The 22435-nt window shown below is 41.4% G+C and overlaps 1 protein-coding gene across 1 annotated transcript in view; it reads left to right on the top strand.

Annotated features, from left to right (window-relative positions):
- ME1 (malic enzyme 1) overlaps positions 1–22435 on the top strand; it is a 546137-nt gene that overhangs the window by 380657 nt on the left and 143045 nt on the right. The window contains exon 6 of the mRNA XM_040350020.1: positions 8937–9040. Coding sequence (XP_040205954.1) covers positions 8937–9040 — 104 coding nt within the window. The remainder of the gene's footprint in view (positions 1–8936; positions 9041–22435) is intronic.

The raw sequence follows: 22435 nt of genomic DNA, 5'->3' as shown, positions 1-22435 counted from the left end.
TCTGTCATCCGAGAAGACAATGTCATATATATGGCACCTCTTTTTCGTGAGATATATCTGACATGTTCTTTTTAAATCAGACTTAAAATGGACCTTATACAAAGAAAAAAAAATCAAGGTCTGCCTATTTGTTGAGGCAATCCTTCTCTAATCGGAAACGCTGCAGTAAAGTAAAATAAATCCTGCATGGGAAAAAAAAAGCTAGTAAAGGCCAAGGTTACAGGAATATTGTTGGCATCAGGTGGGTTATGCAAAGCTATACAAGTGTATAGACTAGATAATAGTAGATAATATTAGATTGAAGTAAGTCAGATGACGATCATAAAGAGGTGAACCATTGGTCAAATGCACCTGACAATGAATTCTGAATGATCTTGGAAGTATCTGAAAATTATGTAATTGATACAAACCCAAAGCCTGTCTACATGGGCCCTAAATATAGGTGAACCATTGGTCAAATGCACCTGACAATGAGTTCTGAATGATCTTGGAAGTATCTGAAAATTATGTAATTGATACAAGCCCAAAGTCTGTCTACACAGGCCCTAATTATGGTCTCCTTGACCCGACTTCTGCCAAATGCGCCTAAGTAAGGAAGAAGTTTGTTCAGTTAAGCTGGAAGCTGATTAGTTTCTATGCAGAGCTGTACCAGATTTTGCACTCTCCAGTTTTAGTAAATCGAGCCCCATGTTTCATCCGGTGACATCCCAAGGAATGCTGGGCAGCCTAGCACAGTGCCGAAGTGTCTTCTTGTAAGATTTGGGCCACTCCTCATTCTCTGGGATCTCAATGGAAGTATGATGATGTCCTCCCCTGCCCTACAGAAGCAGGGTTTAAAGCGGTGGTTCACCCACACTAACAACATTTTAGCATTAAATTAGGCATAGTAGCGCGAGCTACAGTATGCCTGTATTTATTTTTTTAGCCCGGTACTCACTGTGCAATCCTATATAGAAGATTCCGACTCCCCGCGGGGAATGGGCCTTCCTATCAAGAGGGAGGATGATTGACGACCGGCTATGGCACGTCACGCTCCCCGAAGATAGCCGGAACAGGTCTCGGCTCTTCACAGCGCTATACAGCGCCTGCGCACAGACTATGTGCAGGCGCCGTGAAGCGCCAAGTCCTATTTCGGCTATTTCCGGAGAAGCGTGACGTGCCATAGCCGGCCATCAATCATCCTCCCTCTTGATAGGAACGCCCATTAAAAAAAAAAAACATTCCAAAAGTTTGCTTGCACATTATTGGATGGTTATGTTCAGCACCGCTTCACTTCAATTGCTAAGCTAAGTGAATTTTCTCTTTGTAAAGTAAATTTTGTATATCACACTAACAACTCAAGGTCTTTAGGTTATTTGGTGAGATTTTATCACCGGTGTACAGTATTGCAAGGACTTAGTATAAACCACCACCAAATATGAGTGAGTTTAATATAAACCTTGAGATAATACACATAACATTGTATCCACTGAAAGACCCTTTAATTTTTACAGGTAAACCAGACCCCATGCTATGTACAGCATGCTGTTGATTTAGCGTTTCATCATGTGCTGCACACATCTCAAGTACTTGTTTTTCTATCCCTGTAATGGACTATTAGCCCTGCAAATGCAAAATGTAATCAAGCATGTACCTTTCCAAGCCAATGAACTAGCGTGGACACTAATGTATTCATTGTATTACCACCTACTACTGAACTTCCCTGCCCTTCAAACAAAGGGCACCCTTGTTTAAAAAAAAATGTAATCTCCAGTTGCTTTTCTATTGCACATATTTACCCTTTTTATGAAAATGTTTATGCATCTGCTTATAAACACAGAAAATTCTTTCAAATAATTATCTACATAATATATACAATATGGTAAACTACAAAACATGTCAGTAAGACATTTTTATAAACATGCAGTGAATAAAATTATATACAGATGGGGTAAATATTGGTATTCTTAATAAAGTACATATAGTGTTACACATACTGTATGTAAAATAAAACAAATGCAACTGAGCTACTGTACCACATCTAAGGAACAGAAAGGTGTAATATACTACATGTTTACTCTTGGGATTAGTTATCTTTTAAGCCTCTGGATATAGTACCCATAAATCATAATATTCTCATGCACAATTAAAAATAATAAAGATTACAATTTTTACTCAAATTGATTACAAATAATAGGTTACAAGAATAGCATTTGCAGATCTTCTCCAGTCTTCAACAGGGCCAGACCTAACTTGGCACAGCAGGTACTGAATTCCAGTAGCCATGATGGCATGTCGCCCATCTCAGAACCCTACCAGCACAATTATGAGTCTGGTTTTATAGTGTTAAAATTTGTGTTTTTGTAAACCTCAAACATGAAATATGAACAAAGCATATCCATCTATAGCGTGTATGTGTCTCTATAGCGTGTATGGGGTTGATTTACTAAAGGCAAAAAGACTGTTCACTTTGCAAAGTACAGTTGCTCCAGAGCTTAGTAAATGAGTAAAAACTATGCTGACTTCCATCATCCAATCATGTGCAAGCAAAAATGCTGTTTCTTTTATTTTCCTTGCATGTGATTGGGTACTCTTTTTACAAAGTGAAGCCTTACCGTATTTACTAAGCTTTGGAGCAACTGCACTTGCAGAGGCCAACACTGTCTCTTTGCCTTTAGTAAATCAACAGTAAGTTTGACAAGTTTTCCTGACACAAAGAGAGAAAAATGTTGACAGGGAAGTGAGCTCCAGTTGATTGACAGCCTCAGCTCTGTTCTTGTGAGATGTGTGGAGCCTGTGTTTCTTCCCTTCTTACAGAGTGTAACTTCAGCTCTCCACCTCCTGAACTCTTAGGCCCCGTACACACGTCCGAGGAACTCGACGTGCCAAACACATCGAGTTCCTCGTCGAGTTCTGTGTTGAAGCCGCCGAGGATCTCGGCGGGCCAACTTTCCTCATTGAACAACGAGGAAATAGAGAACATGTTCTCTATTTGGCCCGACGAGTTCCTCGCCGGCTTCCTCTGTGAAAAGTGTACACACGACCGAGTTTCTCGGCAGAATCCAGCTCCGATCGAGTTTCTGGCTGAATTCTGCCGAGAAACTCGGTCGTGAGTACGGGGCCTTAGACAAGCTTTACAAATCCAGGACTTTGAACAGATGTATAGAAGAGAAGATTGCAGATAGACAGGTACAACTTATGTAGGAGGATTTGTTTCATCTCTGTGTATCACCTGAGAATAGTCCCTTCCCTTCACAACCACTTTAATGATTCAGCAGTACATTGTGATTTTCAAGTTTTGGAAGGTTCCAGCTCCACTCCAGAAACTTAAAGTGGAAGTTGTGGGTAGTAAAATGTTGACCCAACCGCTCCCCTCCCCCACAACCACGCAAGCACACACTGCATACTGTTTGCTATAGTTCAGTGTAAATACCTTTTCTTTAACTCTCACGTGGTCTTTAAGCTCTGACAACTCTGTGTCGGTAAGGGGCTGAATTCACAGACATTTGTTATCTCCTGTCAGATTCCATTGCTCCCTGTTTGTCGGCACTGCCATATATCAGCTAGCAGCCACTCACTGACACAGGCAGGTTGGAGCTTAGAGATCACGTGATCGCACCAAATAAGAATAGAACAAAGGTAGTTACACCGAGCCAGTTAAACTGCATGCAGCATGTATTTGAGCAGGGGGAAGCAATGATTTAAACCTGGGTTATATTGCCCTTAAAGCGGTAGTACACTCCTTGATAACAAGAAAAATGTGGGCCCCTGGGTGGTTTAAGCCATAATGTGTTAGTATTTTTTGCTCACTAACAGATTATGGCAGACTTACCTTCAAACCAAACTAAGCCCTTCAGGGGTGCACTGTCACTGCTGTCAGGGCTTTCATAGTCATCCAGTCTTCCTTCCAGGTTTGTGGGCTCTGGCCATTTGAATGGCCAAACTGTAATGACTTTACTCCCACGTGCGCACTTGGATGGTTTAAGCCATGGCACAGTGCTCTGAATTAACGACATATTCGGTGTGCTGTCAATTCAGAGCACAGTGTGGACATGACAGGGACATCATTGGCTGCTTCCAGTGTAAATAACTCCTAAATATTGCATAGGAAGTACCCCCATAAACTTTCATGGGACCAGGTATTTTTGGGTGCATAGAGCACTGGGTGGCAACATGTGTACTGGAGGTTCTGCAAGAATACAGCAAAGAAACATAGGGGGAGATTTACTAAAACTGGAGGAAACAGAATCTAGTGCAGCCGTGCATAGTAACCAATCAGTTTCTAACTTCAGCTTGTTCAATTAAGCTTTCACACTAAAACCTTGAAACGGATTGGTTACTATGCACAAGTTAATGGTCAGAGGAAATATGGTGGCCCTCCTGCAGACTGGGTTGGAGAGGCTCATTCACTTGGGACAGAAATACTTAACAATATCCCTCAAGAAATCTCTATAGATAGATTAATTCCAGACTGCTGGAAAATTTTATGAGTTTGTCTCATAGACTGTTGTAGACTGTTGCTGAAAAGTGTGAGATGGGGTGGAATCACAGTTTGTTGTGTGTATATTGTTAAGTATGTCTCTCCCATTGTGTGCCTCCTAGGTGTGAATTTCCATTGTTAATTGAGTCGCCTGTTGTTTCTGTCTGATCATCTCTTGGGGATGTGAATAATATTATAACCACTTTACCTTTTTATCGAACCATTGTGGGATGTTATGTGTTTTTGCTTAGAATAATGTGTAATGTACTGGTTGTGGGCTGGGTGCCGAACGTTCATGGTAGTGACTAATTGTTAATTAGTTCATGGTAATTTAGATTAGTGTCAGCTATTAGTTGCTAGATGCGGATTAGCATACTGTTTATGTTGGCTGTTCCTTAGCTATGTTAATTATATGCCTGTTTACAGTTTGTATTGTTATGATAAAGTGATCAAACTCCAATCTGATCTTGCATGGTATATACTCTGTGTGAATTTACAATAAAGTCAGTTCCAGTATGCACCTAAGCTAGTGTCGTCTAGTATCTTGGGTGCAATATTCAGCTATAATATCTGGTTTCTGGGTCAAGACTGGAGGAAGTTGTATACTGACAGAAGCACCCACGTTGGGTGCTGGACACTTCTGTCACACTCCACCACAGAGACAAAGAATGGAGTGCCTCACTTAAACTGAGTCGGAACATAGGACTTTTCATCCCATCAAAACAGATTAGTACATTCTGCATATGTAGCCTGATTCAATTGTGCTTTAACCACTTGGGTCCTGGGTGCTGTTTTACATGGTGCAGGGATTGTGTCCTTTTAAAATGTCACGTAGACTCAGGGGTTCTCTCGGGACCGATGGTTTCAGTGTCCAAAAAAAAATGTAAAGAATAATACTTTTGAGTAGACCGCAAACACTAAAGCCTCATACACACAACCGGTTTTCCCGGCAGGAAAACTGCCAGGAGAGCATTTGGCTGGGAATCCCAGCCATGTGTATGCTCCCTAGCAGTTTTCCCGTCTGGAAAACAGCCGAGAATCCGACGGAAAAATAGAGAACCTGCTCTCTATTTTCTCCTCGGGTTTCCCGGCAGAGTGTTTCCTGTTGAGAAAACTGGTCGTCTATATGCTTACCTGTCGCAGGTAAACCTGCGCATGCTCGATAAGAGTTTGACGCATGCGCGGCAGCATACAAGTTTAGTGTGGGGTGTAGCAAGATGGCGGCGATGACGTCTCCACGTTCTTGCAATTCAAAAGAACAATGGTTATTTTGAATGGCCGTCTGTATGCATGGCAAGCTTGCCAGGAATCCTGTCAGGAAAACCGATGTTTTTCTTTTTCCTGACAGGATTCTCGCCGTGTGTACAGGGCTGGAAGGCAGAATGTATGCAACAGAGACATTGCTAAACCCTGCTGAAAAACAACCTGGGGCTCAAGGGACAAAGAGAGAAAAGGGCCTGGGGACTCAAGTGGTTAAGAACTTTAGGAAAGCTGCTAAAGGTTGGTTTTCTAAATGCTTGCCAAATCTGATGCTCTCAAGGCTTAAGTATACAGGCTGAGATGAAGCAATGTCCATGTATACAAGACCTAACCTACCATTATTTTTTAGAATCCTAGTAGGGGACTGGAGCACCCAGATGAAATCACCACAAACACGTTGAAAACACACAAAGTCCTTGTAGATAATGTCGCTGGTGGAAATTAAAACCTATTATCCATCAAAACAAATCCACAGAGCTAACCCTATAAACCACTACCACTGAGTTGTTCTTCCTTGCATGCATTTTGGAACTTGCATTGTGGCAAAGACATTGACATGTCATTCCATGTGAATAATGTGGTCGATAGAGCTATATCACAAAACTATTTTGTGAAAAGCAGTATCTAATGCTATATTAGGTCAGTCACCGCACATTCTGACTTTTTTTTTCTCATGGTTTTTCTCAGTAATGTACGCCTCTGGTAATACATAAAATATCATGTGAAAGCAGAAAATCAAGCCAAAAGCATGACTCACCATAACTAGGGACCAAATCAAAGAAACTATTTCCTGAACTTCTCTATTTAAATATTTCCTTAAATTTATTCTGCTGAAATGTAACTGAAATCTCACTTGCTGTTTGCATGTTTGCTAAATTTTGTAAACTACTTGACATTATAGTGATGTTTGAGATTTTCAAACACTGGCTCAATTGTGTCGCTGTACTGGGCAGTACTTAAATAGTTTTAGAATTGATGCAATTTTTAACACAAACAAATAGAAAATTAGAGAAAAAGAGAACACAGATGTATTTTTAGATTTACTTTATGTACTAAAAACACTGATAGGTACTTACTTACCTGTTAACTACATAAGTATAAATGAGCTGGAAATGTATGTTCTATATTTCTTTGTACAGACAGTGGGCAGAATGCCCCTAGACTGCCACCTAGAAGAAAGTAACATTTGATTATTTGTCAATTGTGGAAAAACATATCAGCTGCAGGTTGACATGGAAATGTACTTTTCAGTGACAACATATTATAGAATGGGTTATGTAGCCATTTTACATGTTTCTTATAATATTTTGTAGAAGTTCATTGAGGGACACAGGAATTAGGTATTCCTAAACAGTGCAGAGTTTGCAACATCGGAAAACAAACTTGAAGCCAGCCTCTGTATAACCTGGCCTTCAACTGTCATGCCACACGTACAACACGTACGACGGCACTATAAAGGGGAAGTTCCATTCGGATGGCGTTACCCTTGGGGCTGCTTTTGCTGATTTTGTGTTAGTAAAAGTTTGGTGAGAGACGATTTGCGCTTTTCAGTCTGTTACAGCGTGACAAATGTGCTATCTCCATTACCAACGCTACTTTTACCAGAACGAGCGCTCCCGTCTCATTACTTGCTTCTAAGCATGCACATTTTTTTCACATCGTAAAAGCCTACACACGACCATTTTTTACGACGTGAAAAAACGACAACGTAAAAAACGATGCAAAAAAAATAGAGCATGTTCTAAATTTTTAATGCCCATTTTTCACATCATGAAAAAATGCTCTGGAGCCCACACACAATCGTTTTTAATGACATAAAAAAAAAATCATTTTTCACATCATGAAAAACGGTCGTGTGTACGCGGCATAAGAGCCAAGGAAACACAGGAAAAGTTTTCATCAGAAGGGAGTAGACTTTATTAGCCACATTCTCATGGAGCATTGCCATAGGGCATGCCATACTATGCATCATTCAGAATACAGATTGCCAGATTTTACACATAATCTGTAATTATGTAATAATATGTACAGCATCAGTTATGTTTCTGGCAGTCCTTTTCATGAGAACATTGCTACCAATATATAAACATGACATTTTCACAGTGATGACTTTGTAAGTTAAAGAGACTATGTACCACAAAGACACTGAAAACTTAATCGAATGACATATGTAATATGTAATTTTTGTAGGCTGAGTTTACCAATGCTTTACCTTTCTTTGAGCAGAAATACAAACAATTATTACTTTTATTTATATATATATATTGTGGCGGTTGGACCCTGTGCTTCCTTAAAGATTGCTGGTTTATGCCAGATTTTGGAGAAAAAGACAAGCTGATTGCACAGCTGTGTGTTTGACTATTTAGTTGTGACCTGACTATGGCTCAGGGCCCCACTCAACAGACAGGAAGTCTATGCATGGGAGTCAGGTGGACTCCCATCCCTCTGAGAGGAGTCAGACACTGCATGGGTGCAGCCAGAGCATGCATGTCTGCAGGAGGCAGATGTCATTGGTGATTGAGCAGCAACGCGCTGATCAGGAGTAAGCCAGGAGAGAGCTTAACTCAAGGAAACTCTGTTTGTTGTGAGGAGCAAACCTTAGGCTAAAGGCCTGAAACAGCCGGATGGCAAGAATGAAAGCCAAGAGGCTAAAGTATTGAGTATGCAAGATACAGTAATGGTGGAACCCCCCTGTGTGGGATACTCATGTATTTGTGAACATTTTGTGCTTACAAATAAAAGTGGGCTACCAGGCCCTTAAGAATTCAGTTCTGGACTGGCGTACTCACTAAAAATGCACCTACCACTGGAGTCTGATCACCCCAGTAAGCAGGGCTTTTTTCAGCTGGAACACAGGCGTAACACAGTTCCGGCACCTCCAGCACTGAATGTATGTTATGGCAAGAGGTGGTGGATTGTTCTGAAGGGTCTATTGTTGCTGGCTAATGGGAATCTATTGTTGCTGGGGGGTCTATTTTTGCTAAGGAGGTTGTATGTTTCTGCGGAGGATCTACTGTTGAGGGAGGGGTCTTTTGTTGCAGACTGCTAGAGAGTTGTACAGTAATTTGTTGCAAGGGGTCAATTGTTGCTGGCTGCAGGAGATCAGGAACGGTGCTCTGAGGTGTGTAGGGGGCGGAGACAAGGGGTAAGCACTTGCACCTATTCCATGAGAAAAAAAGCCCTGACTGTGATCCTTATAATGCTTTTTCTTCAACAGGAGTTACTAAGGGACCCTTTGTATATTGGACTAAGACACAAAAGAGTAAGAGGAAAGCCTTATGATGACCTTCTGGAGGAATTCATGAAAGCTGTGACTGACAGGTAAGCACATATGTTGATTAGTTAATACAGTATTCAGAAAAAATCCCCACTATTATTCAATGTTTATGGAATCGGGTTTATAACTGTAATGAAAACAGAATATTTGAAGAGCACAAATCAATAGGTGGGTTATCAAAATGCTCACATTTGGTTTTTCATTTTCCAATGCAATTTTTATATATTTTTTACAAATTCATAATTTACATCCAGTCGGCATTGACACAATCCAGTGTTGAAGATTCTGTAAAGATTTTACTTTTACTGGCTAGTATAGACAAACTAATAAAATGTAGGTGCATACTTTTCAGGCTCAAGGATTCGTTTTGTCCGACTAAGCTATAATGTTGCATCAGTCACGGCCAGGCCCGGACTGGCCATAGGGCAGACCGGGCAAATGCCCGGTGGGCTGCGGCCACCCGCTCCGTGACATGCTGCTGATCAAGCCGCACAGCGGGAGTTAAGCGACGACCGCGGCCTGGACAGGGTTAACACAGGCCGCGGCTGCCGCTCGCCTACCGCTATGCGGCCATACCTGTCATCTCTGGCGGAACTAGCGGCTGCATGGGCTGGGCTGTGTGTCTCTCTCACACACAGCCCAGCCTCAGAGCCGCGCTGACAGTTCCGCTCTCCACTCCTCCTCGTCCAGCCATGAGCGTCCGCACAGGTGGGGAGAGCTGCAGGCTGCAGTCCGGAATGTTTCCCCCGCTCGCCCCCCTTCTCCTTCTCATGTCGGCAGCATGGAAAGAGAAGTCTTTCCAGCCCGTTTTTCTCCCCTCCCCATTGGCCACAGCGGAGACCAATCACAGAAAAATAGAGGGCATCATGGGAAATGTAGTCCCAGAGATAGGTGGCCCAGTTGTTATCAGTGGGGAGCAGACTACATTCCCCAGCATGCACTCTGTTGGGGGGGAAAGAGAAAACCAGGAAATGAGTTTGAGGCTGAGCAGGCTGCAGCTACTACAGGAGACATAGAAAAAGAAAGAGGACTGTGCTGGGGGAACTAATAGCCCCAGCATCACCAGAGAGTGCCACACTTTACCCTCACCACCAGAGAGCGCCAAGCTGTACCTGCACCACCAGATAGCAACACACTGTACCCGCACAACACCAGAGAGCGCCACGCTGTGCCCGCACAACACCAGAGAGCGCCACGCTGTGCCTGCGCCACCAGAGAGCGCCACGCTGTGCCTGCGCCACCAGAGAGAGCCATGCTGTGCCCGCGCCACCAGAGAGCCACGCTGTGCCCGCGCCACCAGAGAGAGCCACGCTGTATCGAGGCAACCAGAGAGAGCCACGCTGTACCTGCGCCACCAGAAAGAGCCACGCTGTACCCGCGCCACCAGAGAGCCACGCTGTACCCTTTACCCTCACCACCAGAGAGCGTCAAGCTGTACCTGCACCACCAGAGAGGACCACGCTGTACCCGCACCACCAGATAGCGACACGCTGTACCCACACAACACCAGAGAGCGCCACGCTGTGCCCGCGCCACCAGAGAAATCCACACTGCCTGCACCAACAGAGAGAGCCACGCTGTACATGCGCCACCAGAAAGAGCCACGCTGTACCTGCGCCACCAGAAAGAGCCACGCTGTACCCGTGCCACCAGAGAGCCACGCTGTACCCGCACCACCAAAGAGAGAGCAACAATGTACCCTGCCCACCAGAGAGAGCCATGCTGTACCCGCACAACACCAGAGAGCGCCACGCTGTGCCCGCGCCACCAGAGAGAGCCACGATGTGCCTGCGCCACCAGAGAGAGCCACGCTTTGCCCGCGCCACCAGAGAGAGCCACGCTGTGCCCGCGCCACCAGAGCGAGAGCAACAATGTACCCTCACCACCAGAGAGGCATGCTGTACCCGCACCACCAGAGAGAGAGAGCCATGCTGTACCCACACCACCAGAGAGAGAGAGCCACGCTGTACCCGCACCACCAGAGAGAGAGCCACGCTGTACCCGCACCACCAGAGAGAGAGCCACGCTGTACCCGCACCACCAGAGAGAGCGCCATGCTGTCCAGCACCACCAGAGAGAGAGCAGGTCAGTGTCACGGGGCAGTGTGGGGACAATAGGAGACAAAGAGTACTAGCATTGCATGGCCAAAATAGGACTGGGACACTGTGATAAAAATGGGACTGCACTGTAAAGGGGCAATGTAATCATAGCAGGGCCCCTTTGCAGTGCAGTCCCCTTTATATCACTGTGTCCCTGCCCATTACAGTGTGGAGAACCGACACCAGCCACCCCCATGAATGTCGACAAACCCCCCCCCTAGTGACCGGGCTGCTCAGTCTAAAAATGCCCGGGCCTATTTTTTGTCCCAGTCCGGGCCTGGTCACGGCCTTTGGAGTATTTTATAAGATATGTAATTTTTCAGTGAAGTCTGATAATATGAGGGAAAAAACAATCAAAATGATGGAAAGAACACTGTTTTAAATAGAACCCAGCATTAAACCCCCTTCTAACCCCTGTCACTAATTATTACTAAAAAATGTGTTGTGAATGCAATAATGGGTGACAAGGAGTCCTGGACTGGGAAGCCAGTTTTTTTTCGTGGGACAGTAAAAAATGGGGCTGCGATTTGCTTAGTTAATGGTAATATAAGCGTATTGCTGTCAGTAGAACTATCTAGTAGCATACCTCCCAACTTTTTGCAATGGGAATAAGGTAACCTATTAGAAAAAGTATGTAGGCATAGGACACACAGTCCTGCCATGCCCTCCTTAAAGGAGAAATTTACAAACAAAAATGAATGGTTAAACCCACAAGTTTTTTTTTACCACTACTATTCCTCTATATTGACCTTTGGAACTTACAAATGCAGCAATTTAGAAATTGGATGAAAGGTTTAGCACTGGAAAACACATTTTGACAGATAATCAGTGCATTTTATATACAACTACAGTATATAGATCAGACCAAAATGAGGGACAGTTGAGGAGGAAAGAGGGACAGAAGGAATGAGAGACAGTCCCTCGAAATCAGGGACAGTTGGGTACTACGATCACAAAACTAGTTTATGTTGTATAACATTGATTGTTACTATTTTTATTAAAAATAAATACTGTAAATGTAAAAAAGCAAATAGGGTTTTAGAGCAGGGGGAAATCATTGAAATACCAGCTGTCAGAATTTAAATATTGTAGACCCGCTGCTTGTACAGAAGGTTCTTTTTGAGCTAATGAGTGTTCAAAGAACATCCAGACATCTTTTTAAGGACATCTTTTTTTTATTTTGACTGAAGGGAAATACAGTCCAGCACAGAATACTTCTGCACCCTCCGTGTGCAATTATTATTATTATTATTTTGTAACTTTATTTAAAATTTGATTATAACTTGAGGTACTGAATGCATTTAGTGTATGCAGATCTCTGTGATTCACTTGTATATGGTGTAAGAAGGGCTGAAATAAAACTCATGGACCTCCATAAGCGTTTCTTATTATTTCCAATTTACATTTTGCAAAATTTTGTGTAAATAGGCATTTCCAAGAATTCTGACATTAAAGTGGAGTTCCACCCATAAATATAACATTACATCAGTAGTTTTAAAAAAAATTCATTAGTCCTTTAAGAATTTTTTTTTTTTTTTTTTAGATGCCTTCAAAGTGTTGTTGCTAGGCAGAATAGTTAATCTTCCCTCTTCCTGCACCTAGGTGCTTAAGCTTCCTAACCTACACCGCACAGACTCCTGGGAATGTAGTGGGTGTAACTTTCCAGGAGTCTGTGCACTCCCCAGTCTCAAAGAATCATGTGACTTGGACAGTACAGGTGCTGAAACCTGATCTGAAACCTATTACACTGCTTGTGCAGCACTGAGCATGTGCCAGATCTGCAAGGCTGAAATCCAGGAAGTCATACAGTCTGGCTTCATGATGCCCACACTTAAGATGGCCTCAGTCAATTTCTATTTTATTAAGTGTCTAAATGCTGTAACAACCTAACAAAACGAACCTTAGTTTACAGACTAACTTTACTAGAATACATTAAGCTTGTGTATTACAGGGGTATTTATATTTAAAAAGTGAAATTGTGGCCGGAACTCCGCTTTAAAGTAGAACTATGGGCAAAACTTTTTTTTCATTTTGGATAGAGTAAGGGAGGGTTATAACTCCTTTTTTCACCATCTGTTTCCCATCGCAGAGATATACCTTCACTTCCTGCCCCATAGCCAAAAAGAAAGTAAGATAAAATCCCTGCAAATTAAGCAAATTCCCTGGGGACCCCCAGGTCACCAGTACTAGTGTCCCCATTGGAAGATTTTGGGACAACCCAAAATTTGGGATTTTCTTTTACTTTCTTTTTATTGATAAAGCAAGTGCTGGCTATATTTATTCATGGTGGTATTGAGGCCTCGTTTTGGGGCAACAGGCATCAGTCACTTTGTATTTGATGGGTAATATTTTGACTTTTATCCACCACAAGCACCATAAGTAATATGGTAAGTGGTAAATGTACTAAACAGATTGAGAGATCTTGGTTTCTTAATCTATACACTGCTATGTGCTTGTTTTGCAATATCTTCTGACCTTTTATAATGTAGCTTTGCTTTAACAATTAAGGAAAGTGGCATTTTCAGGTTGCACCACTCTAACAAAATAAGAAAAACTGACGTGTGTCTAAGTGATTTCTGCTGAAAGATAATACCCATATTAGAATTCACCATCTGTCTAACATGTTATTATAAAATAGCTAAAAAAGGACAAGCAAATAAAAAATGTTACTCCATTGACAGAGAGCTTCTTTGTTTGACTTCATATCTCTAAATGGGAAAGAATGTGCTGGTGTTCTGTTATTTTAGTCTTCTAATAAGTTTTCTATAAGCTAAATTTGGACTTTTGGTTACAAAGGAGGAGACACATTCTTTCGTTCAGAATATGAGAAGAAACTATTTGTTAGAGCTTTAAGCCATACTGAGAAGTCTGGGACTGCGCTGAGGCTCTATTTACAGCAAATGGAAAATGTAGCCAGGAATCAGAACCAAGATTCATGTTGATGTGGCAACATAAGTGCTGAATTTCATGGAAGCTGTTTTTATTAAACCTACCATCACATCTCTTGATGATTGCTTATTTTCTCTTTGACCCCATTTTCCTAATATGTGACCTTAGGTTACTGTAATACAGCATATGCATTGAAAGCCATTAAAGCGGAGCTCCACCAAGAAAAAAAAAATCTAAAATGCTGCAAAAAAATTAAAAAAATTATTTAGTTTTTTTATATACATACCTGAAGTGCATGTTGCTAGGCAGATTGTCCTAATCTGCCACTTCCTGATCCGCGGTCCATCTTCTTTCTTCTGCTCCTCGGCTGCCTCCTGGGGAATGGGGGAGCGGTGTCTTCTGGGACCTTGTGTGTGTCCCAGGAGACATCATCTATTCACGTTGCGCCGTGCGGCTCGCGCATGCGCAGTAGGGAATCAGGCGGTGAAGCCGCAAGGCTTCACTTCCTGATTCCCTCACAGAGGATGGCGACGGGCCAGCTGAGACCCGAGCGTTTGCTCGGCTTCGGCTGCCGTCATCGCGGGCACCCTGGACAGGTAAGTCTCCTTATTAAAAGTCAGCAGCTACAGTGTTAGTAGCTGCTGACTTTGATATTTTTTTTTTTAAACCGGACCTCTGCTTTAAGACACAGAATGCCACTCGAAGCTCCAGTATGTTGTTTCAGTGATTCAAAACCTTAAAGGTGCTAGATCCCCAAAAGCCTGTCTCACCTGATCACCAATGATGGAAAAAGAAAGGTGGAAGCACACACAGGAGTCTCATTTTAGAAAGGTTCAGCTTTGCCTCCTCTCAAGCCACTCCTCGCTAATGCGTTTCACCTGCTCATGGGCTTTGTCTATGATTAACTGGGCATGGCTTGGGAGGAGGCAAAGCTGAAACCTTTCTGACACATCTGAAACTGGGTGGCCTCACAGTGTTCACTTCCACCTTTCTTTTTACAGCATATTTCTTACTTGTTCCTCAAAATCTCATGTGTAGTTCTATTGATATCTGCTCTATTGTCTATGTTGTTGGTGTGATTACAAGCATGCGATAATTTCAGTCTTCCTAAACAGAAGGATGCTTTGAGATAAAGAGCAGCTGAAACTAAAGGGTGCCTATGTTCCAGTGTTCCTATAAACCTTTGTAGCAGTCTTGCTAGTAAGGTTAAACAAAGTGAGAGAGGCCAAGGGCACTTAGTCATGTGGCCAGATTTCAGATTAACCAGTGTTCCATTCTGTACAGCAAACATGATCAAATTACTAGACTTTCAGACACTATTTATCATCCAAGCAAGAGTGAGAATGTACTTTTATCTTAAAGTGTGAGTATCCACTTTAAGTAATCCTTGCCACTGACGTGGAAATTGGTAAATGTGTAGTACAGAACACTTTTGAACATTAGCCTCATATAAAATAAAATGAGCACAGCAGTGCAGTTACTGTTCATAGCAACTCATGTTTTCATGAAATTAAAGGTGAAATGTGATTGGCTATGCTTATTTCTTTTCTCTAGTATTAAATAAGAAGTATGGCTAAAGCCCGCTGTCAGCTGACGTCACTCAGCCAGTCCAGGCTTGGGAAAGATCCCAACCATATGGTCAGCATAAACCCAGATGCTTGGACTGGCACCCCGCTCAGCTTACCAGCAATCTGCTGAGACCCTGAGTAAGTCCCTCCCATCCCCTTCACAGCCCAGCAATCCAGTGAGTGTTGGAGGGGTGAGCAGAGAGCCACTGACTGACGGTCTCTGCTCAGAGCGGAGGGGAGAACTGAGCGATCAGCATTGTTTGATTACTTAGTTCTCACTGCAGAGCCAGCGGGGTACACTGCATTCACCTTTTAATCCTTCTCTTTTAATTACTGTTTACCATAGTTTTTCCAGTCCATCTCCACACTACAACGTTCAAGCTGACAAAAATGCACTGTAAATGGACATTTTGTTGTGGGCATGGTTTTGTGCAAAAGAATAGCCATGTTTTTTTTTTTTTTTTTTTTTTGAGTAATTAAAGCGGTAGTAAAGTCAGATTTTTCAATTGAATAAATGGCTTTATCTGTATGTACAGTGAATATATCCTAAACTTGCACTGTTTAACCACTTAAGCCCAGGACCATATTGCTAGTCAAAGACCAGAGCACTTTTTGCGATTCGGGACTGCGTCGCTTTAACTGACAATTGCACATTGTCGTGCGATGTGGCTCCCAAACAAAATTTACGTCCATTTTTCCCCACAAATATAGCTTTCTTTTGGTGGTATTTGATCACCTCGGCCATTTAAATGACTGGACAGTGCAAACCTAAAAGGAAGACTGGGTGAAAATGAAGTGGAGACAGTGCTGCTGGAGGGCTCTGCTTGACAAGCAGGAGGTGTATACTAGCACATTATGCCATAACCTTGCAGGGGGACCCTTTTTAATCAAGTTTTGTTAGCAGAGTTTACTACCAATTAAATCTTGGTTAATACATTTCTATATAGGTACCATGCTATTTTTGATATTTGCCCTTACATTTACTTACTGTATGAATTTTGACAAAACACATTTATTACACAAATTCTTGAAATTACACTCAACTCACTAAGTTAGTTTAAAAAAATATTCAAGTATGTATTCTAAGCTTAAAAAGTACCTTCCATTGTTCTGAGCCTCCAAATTCCTTTGTTTTTCTTGCTGTGATCCAACTTCCAGTTAGAGGGTGTATACATTGTTCTCATGGTCCAACTGTATGTAGGAACGTAGCCACCCTCTCTTACCTGTAGTTGCTTTTGAGATGGACTATGGGATTTGTAGTGTGCATTAAACCATCTACATTAACACAACTTAAAGCCTCGTACACACGACCGAGAAACTCGACAGAATCCATCAAGAAACTTGGTGGGAGAAAACGGTCGTGTGTACGTTTTTCATCGAGGAAACTGTCGGGGAACTCGACGAGAAAAAACAAGTTCTCTTTTTCCTCGACGGGAGTCTCAATTTCCTCGGGCTGGTTTTCAACGAGAAACTCGAGCGTGTGTATGCTAAGAAACCCGCGCATGCTCAGAATAAAGTATGAGACGGGAGTAAAAGTAGCATTTGTAATGGAGATAACAAATTTTTCACGCTGTAACAGACTGAAAAGTGCAAATCGTCTCTTAACAAACTTTTACTTAACACGCAGTAACATGAGATTAGCAAAAGCAGACCCCAGGGTTGTGCCAGTGGAATCGAACTTCCCCTGCCATTGTATGTGCTGTACGTCACCGCGTTTGAGAACAAGGAGATTTTGTCTTGACCGTGTGTATGCAAAACAAGCTTGTCGAGTTCCTTGACAAGCCTAACAAGGAACTCGTCGAGAAAAACGATATGTCTTTTTCGACGAGTTTCTCGGTCGTGTGTACGAGGCTTTACACGCAATGCTTGTTCCGAAAAAAGTGAGATGAGGAAGTGAGGGGGGAAAGAAGTCTTGGGAGCTCACACAGGACATTACAAGGGGCGGAAAAACACAATAAAAATTTATTTAATGAAAAATTGCATACCGTGCCATTAAGTAGTAGATATATATGGATTATTTGGAAAAAAAGGATCTCATTTAGTGTTACTTTTATGTTTTTTAAATTGTGTCTAAAGGCAAAACTTCTGCGTTAAGGAGATTTATGCTTTTTTTTGTCTAAATTGAATGTCACCAATAATAATAGTCAATATGTAAAAACGTCACAAGCATTCCAATGGACAATTTTTAGTGACAACTATCTTAGATGGCATTTTCCTGACTTACTAAACGTAAAGGGGAATCTCAGATGGCATCAAGTTCACACAGATTTTAAACATTCCCGCCTCTAACAAAAATTAAAAAACAAGTTTCAGCTATAGATAAACTTTTAGAATATCAATCTGTATGTTTCATATTAGTCTGTACATTTATGTTCTATGTTGAACAAGAACATTACAAAAATATAAACAGTACTTCTATTAAAAGGTTTGCGTTTTTATCTATAGTTTATATTCTACTTTTTCTGTAACTTTGTCAAATTAGAGCATTTAGGTGTTCTATCGCTGTACAGTTTAAGTATAAAATGATAATTTGATAATCACGCACATAAATGGGTTTGCTTAGTTCAGCTCAACCCTACCTGTTTTGGCAGACTGCACTGCATGACTCTAAAGTTACAGTTTAATGTGTACCATATGAGCGGACAAACCACGTGACCTTTTTATGGAATGAGATCATACCTGGAAAGGACATATCAGTATAAGCTAGGGAATGCAGGAAATATTGTGCAAACTGTTACATTGTATGGATTTAACACTCCAGGCAATAAATTATAACCATAACCATATAACACCTTCATTTCAAAACACATTATTGGCAGGCCTTGTCAAAGCAATTAGTTTGTTAGTGAGCTTTTTTGACATCTATTTTAGAATTCAAGCCAATATAAAGCCTTGATATGATAAGAGTCCCTATTATCTCCCATTAATTGGTTGAACTAGGTGGACTTGTGTCTTTGTTGATGATACTAACTATGTAACTATATATACTAAGCTTTTACTGTATGGCTTTTGGTTAATGTTTAAATCTATATAGCCTGTCCAACTAAGTATATAATTGGCTTTATTTTATTTCCTGTAATTTCTTGCAATGAGGTCTAGCATCTCTTTATTTGCTACATACATAATTCTTCTCTTTAGCCAGTAGATGGAGCTTTGCATACTAAGTGGGATAGTATTTACAGCAACAAATGATTTAGGTTGCCATGATTGTCGGGGAACTAATTTGCATATTTAGAATATTGAGGGTGATCTCAGTAGCTAAAATCATTTTACTGCAATATTTTTTCACAAAATTTTAGCATGATCTGGAAAATGTACTCCATCCACTGCTCCACCTCTTGTTCCACTAATCATTCACAGTTTTTATGATTTTCAAAAGTACCCAGGTATGCACAGAAGCCTTTGCTGACACTGCTAAAACTGAAAAATAAGCTCCACCAATTACGCCAGGTGTCCAGGTGTGGTGGTAGTAAGTTCTAGTTTACTATACAGAGTGACCAACGCAAGCTAGAGTAAATAAGAACCAAGCAATGGTTTTAGAAAGCATACAGGTTTAAAACTAGATGGGTAGAAACCATTGTTAAGGGGAAAAGACTAGTTTGAGGCCACTTTCTGAAATGTTTTGTAACCATAGTTTTGATAGTGCAACATGAATAAAAACCATAGAACATATAACCTAGAGAAAAGTAATAACACTTTACATTTAACCCCAAAAAAGGGTGTCTGTTCAGCTAGCACAACTAACTGGTTTTTACATATTGCAAAGTTAAAATGTGACCACAGACTTGGTCCCAGCCTATAATATAAAAAGTAATTGAATGGGCAGTGAAAGGGTTAAATATCTTAGAGACATCTGATGAATTCAAACTCGGACAGCCTATCTACAGGAAGTACATTTCCAGATGGGTAAAATCCCTAAACTCACCAATCATCATTACCCAACTGTATATCACAGCTGCCCAATCCAAAAACCAAGGTTGTCAGCATAGTTCTTTCCAAATCCACAAAGTAAGCCTTCCCTACCCAACTGGGTGCTTTTTGTTCTTAAAGGCACCCTTAATGTCTTCTTGATCAACTTGGTGAAAATTAACCTCCCAAACATGCACAAAATAACATTGCTGGAGACATGTACTGTATGTCTTCTCTCACAGATTTCACTAAAGGCGTTGTTATTTCAGAGAGGATGTTGTATACGGAGATCCACTTATGGACAATCAAGTAGTGCAACGCACCTTTCTTATTTTTTCTTGTAAAACTTCAAACAGCTGTTGCATGCTGAGATATAAGTAGATGCATGAAGTATGTAACATCCTAAAGAAAAAGACTATACCTTCTTTTCATCGCACAATTACTACTCAAAACTGGATTACCTTTTGTCAGACAGTTTTATCAAAAGGATTCTTCTCAACCACAGAATACCTTATAACTTCTGATCACACCCCAATTTGTTCAGAGGTGCTAAAAGGAGACACTCCCCAAATCTTGGCATTGGAAACTAATTGAGTCACCTGGACATGATGAATCAGTCAAAAATACCATACAAGCAGGAACAGATATCATAAATTTCCAAATAGATAACACCTCGCTAGAGCTATCCCCAATGACAATAAGAGAGATACAAAAAGTATATACAGTACTGTGCAAACATTTTAGGTAGGTGTAAAAAAAATGCTGGAAATTAAGAATGCTTTCAAAAATAGAAGTGTTAATGGTTTATTTTTATCAATTAACAAAATTTGTAAAAAAATAAATAAACAAAAGAGAAATCCAAATCAAATGAATATTTGATATATCAATTATTTTGCCTCCGAAGCAGCATCAATTCTTCTAGGTACACTTGCACACAGTTTTTGAAGGAACTTGGAAGGTAGACTGTTCTAAACATCTTCACTTCTGTGGATGTAGGCTGCTTCAAAAACGTCTGTCTCTACATGTAATCCAAGATCTCGGTTTTGTGGGGTTTTCCTGCAAGGATACTGAAATGGAAATTCCTTAGTGCCGGTTCACACAGGGGCAACCCGACTTACAGCACGACTTTGCAAAACGACTTCAGCACAACTTGGAGCAACTTACAATGCGACTTAAAGTTGCCTCCAGGACAGGCTACTTCGGCTGTGGCCAATCACAGAATAATCGGCTCTGTGGGAGGGAGGGGTTTGTATTAAAAATAGTAAACTATTTTCTCTTCCTGTAAAGTTGCTTCAGTTAAGACAGTGATCCGACTTTGGAGGTAACTTCCATTGAAATCAATGGGTACAAGTTGCCTAGAAGTCGCCTTGAAGTCGTACTGGAGCCTTTTCTGAAGTCGGAGCGACTTCAGTAGTGTACATTAAGATGGCTCTCATTTACTTCAATGGAATTTCTCATGTCGCGTGACTTGGGGCCACACAAGTCGGATCCGAAGTCGCTGTAGTGTGAACCGGCACTAAGGCCATACTGGAGTCTTAAAGCGGGGGTTCACCCTTAGAGGGCACTTTTCCCCCTTAGATTCCTGCTCGTTTTTACTAGGGGAATCGGCTATTTATTTTAAAATATGTGCAGTACTTACCCGTTTACGAGATGCATCCTCTCCGTCGCTTCCGGGTATGGGCTTCGGGAATGGGCGTTCCTTCTTGATTGACAGTCTTCCGAGAGGCTTCCGACGGTCGCATCCATCGCGTCACGATTTTCCGAAAGAAGCCGAACGTCGGTGCGCAGGCGCAGTATAGAGCCGCACCGACGTTCGGCTTCTTTCGGCTATGAGTGACGCGATGGATGCGACCGTCGGAAGCCTCTCGGAAGGTTGTCAATCAAGAAGGAACGCCCGCTCCCGAAGACCCATACCCGGAAGCGACGGAAGAAGATGCAGCTCGAAAACGGGTAAGTACTGCTCATATTTTAAAATAAATAGCCGATTCCCCTAGTAAAAACGAGCAGGAAGCTAAGGGGAGAATTTTTTTTTTTTTACAAATGGGTGAACTCCCGCTTTAATAAACAGAAATAATTAAACACAAATGGTCTACACAGGAAATGGTGCCAGCATTGGTAGAATTACACCTACGTAGAACCTTGATACTTCTGGTAACCTCATCTCTATGCTCTACATGATGCTTTATGTCAAATGATTTTCTATGTTATGTATCCTGTTTTTTCTTAGCTTTAACAAGCTTAACACAAATTTTCATGTAAAAAGTTTTAAGCATGGCTTCAAAGAAATAATTAATTAAAAAAATGTAATCCAGCACTTTGTGCCTTTTTGGCACACTGTTTTCTTCTATTTCTAGATACTTTTCAATAAAATTTTATAAGCAATATGTTGCATGCTCATATGTTGCGAATTTGATAGAGCTGATGATCGAGCATACAGTATTTGGTTTTCTTCTAGCATTGTACATTTAATTTCACATATTAATTCAGATTGGTAAATCAAATCTGCTAAAGATGGACAGACTTCCTTCTGTTCACTGTAATTCTTGCTACTGAATTTACATGTAATACATTCTTACATAGTTTGATGAAGAAAAAAGCTGGTTTGTGGGCATATGGTTTTAGCATGATTGTGACATAATGAAACTAATAATCAACAACTAAAATTTTCATCAACTTGCATTTGAATCAGCATAAATGACTGGAGGTGCAAAACCTAGTGAAGTAGATTTAGACACCATCTAGAGAACTCATGGCACTATGTACTGTTAACATATGTATTTACTCAATACTGGACAATGCCAACAGTACAATCCAAACTACAATTGCTTTCTGAACAGCACTCAGCAAGGGAGATCTATGATGTGCAAATCCCCCATGATTGCTTACAGACCTTTTAGGGACCAAGGAGGTTAATTTAGCAGATTTGTGTGCGATTAACTGTGTAGTGATTTTCAGGCCATTCATTTGAATGGGC

The sequence above is a fragment of the Rana temporaria genome, chromosome 4 (assembly GCF_905171775.1).
Source record: "Rana temporaria chromosome 4, aRanTem1.1, whole genome shotgun sequence".
Taxonomy (NCBI): Eukaryota; Metazoa; Chordata; class Amphibia; order Anura; family Ranidae; genus Rana; species Rana temporaria.
This window is presented reverse-complemented; position numbering and strand designations above follow the sequence as displayed.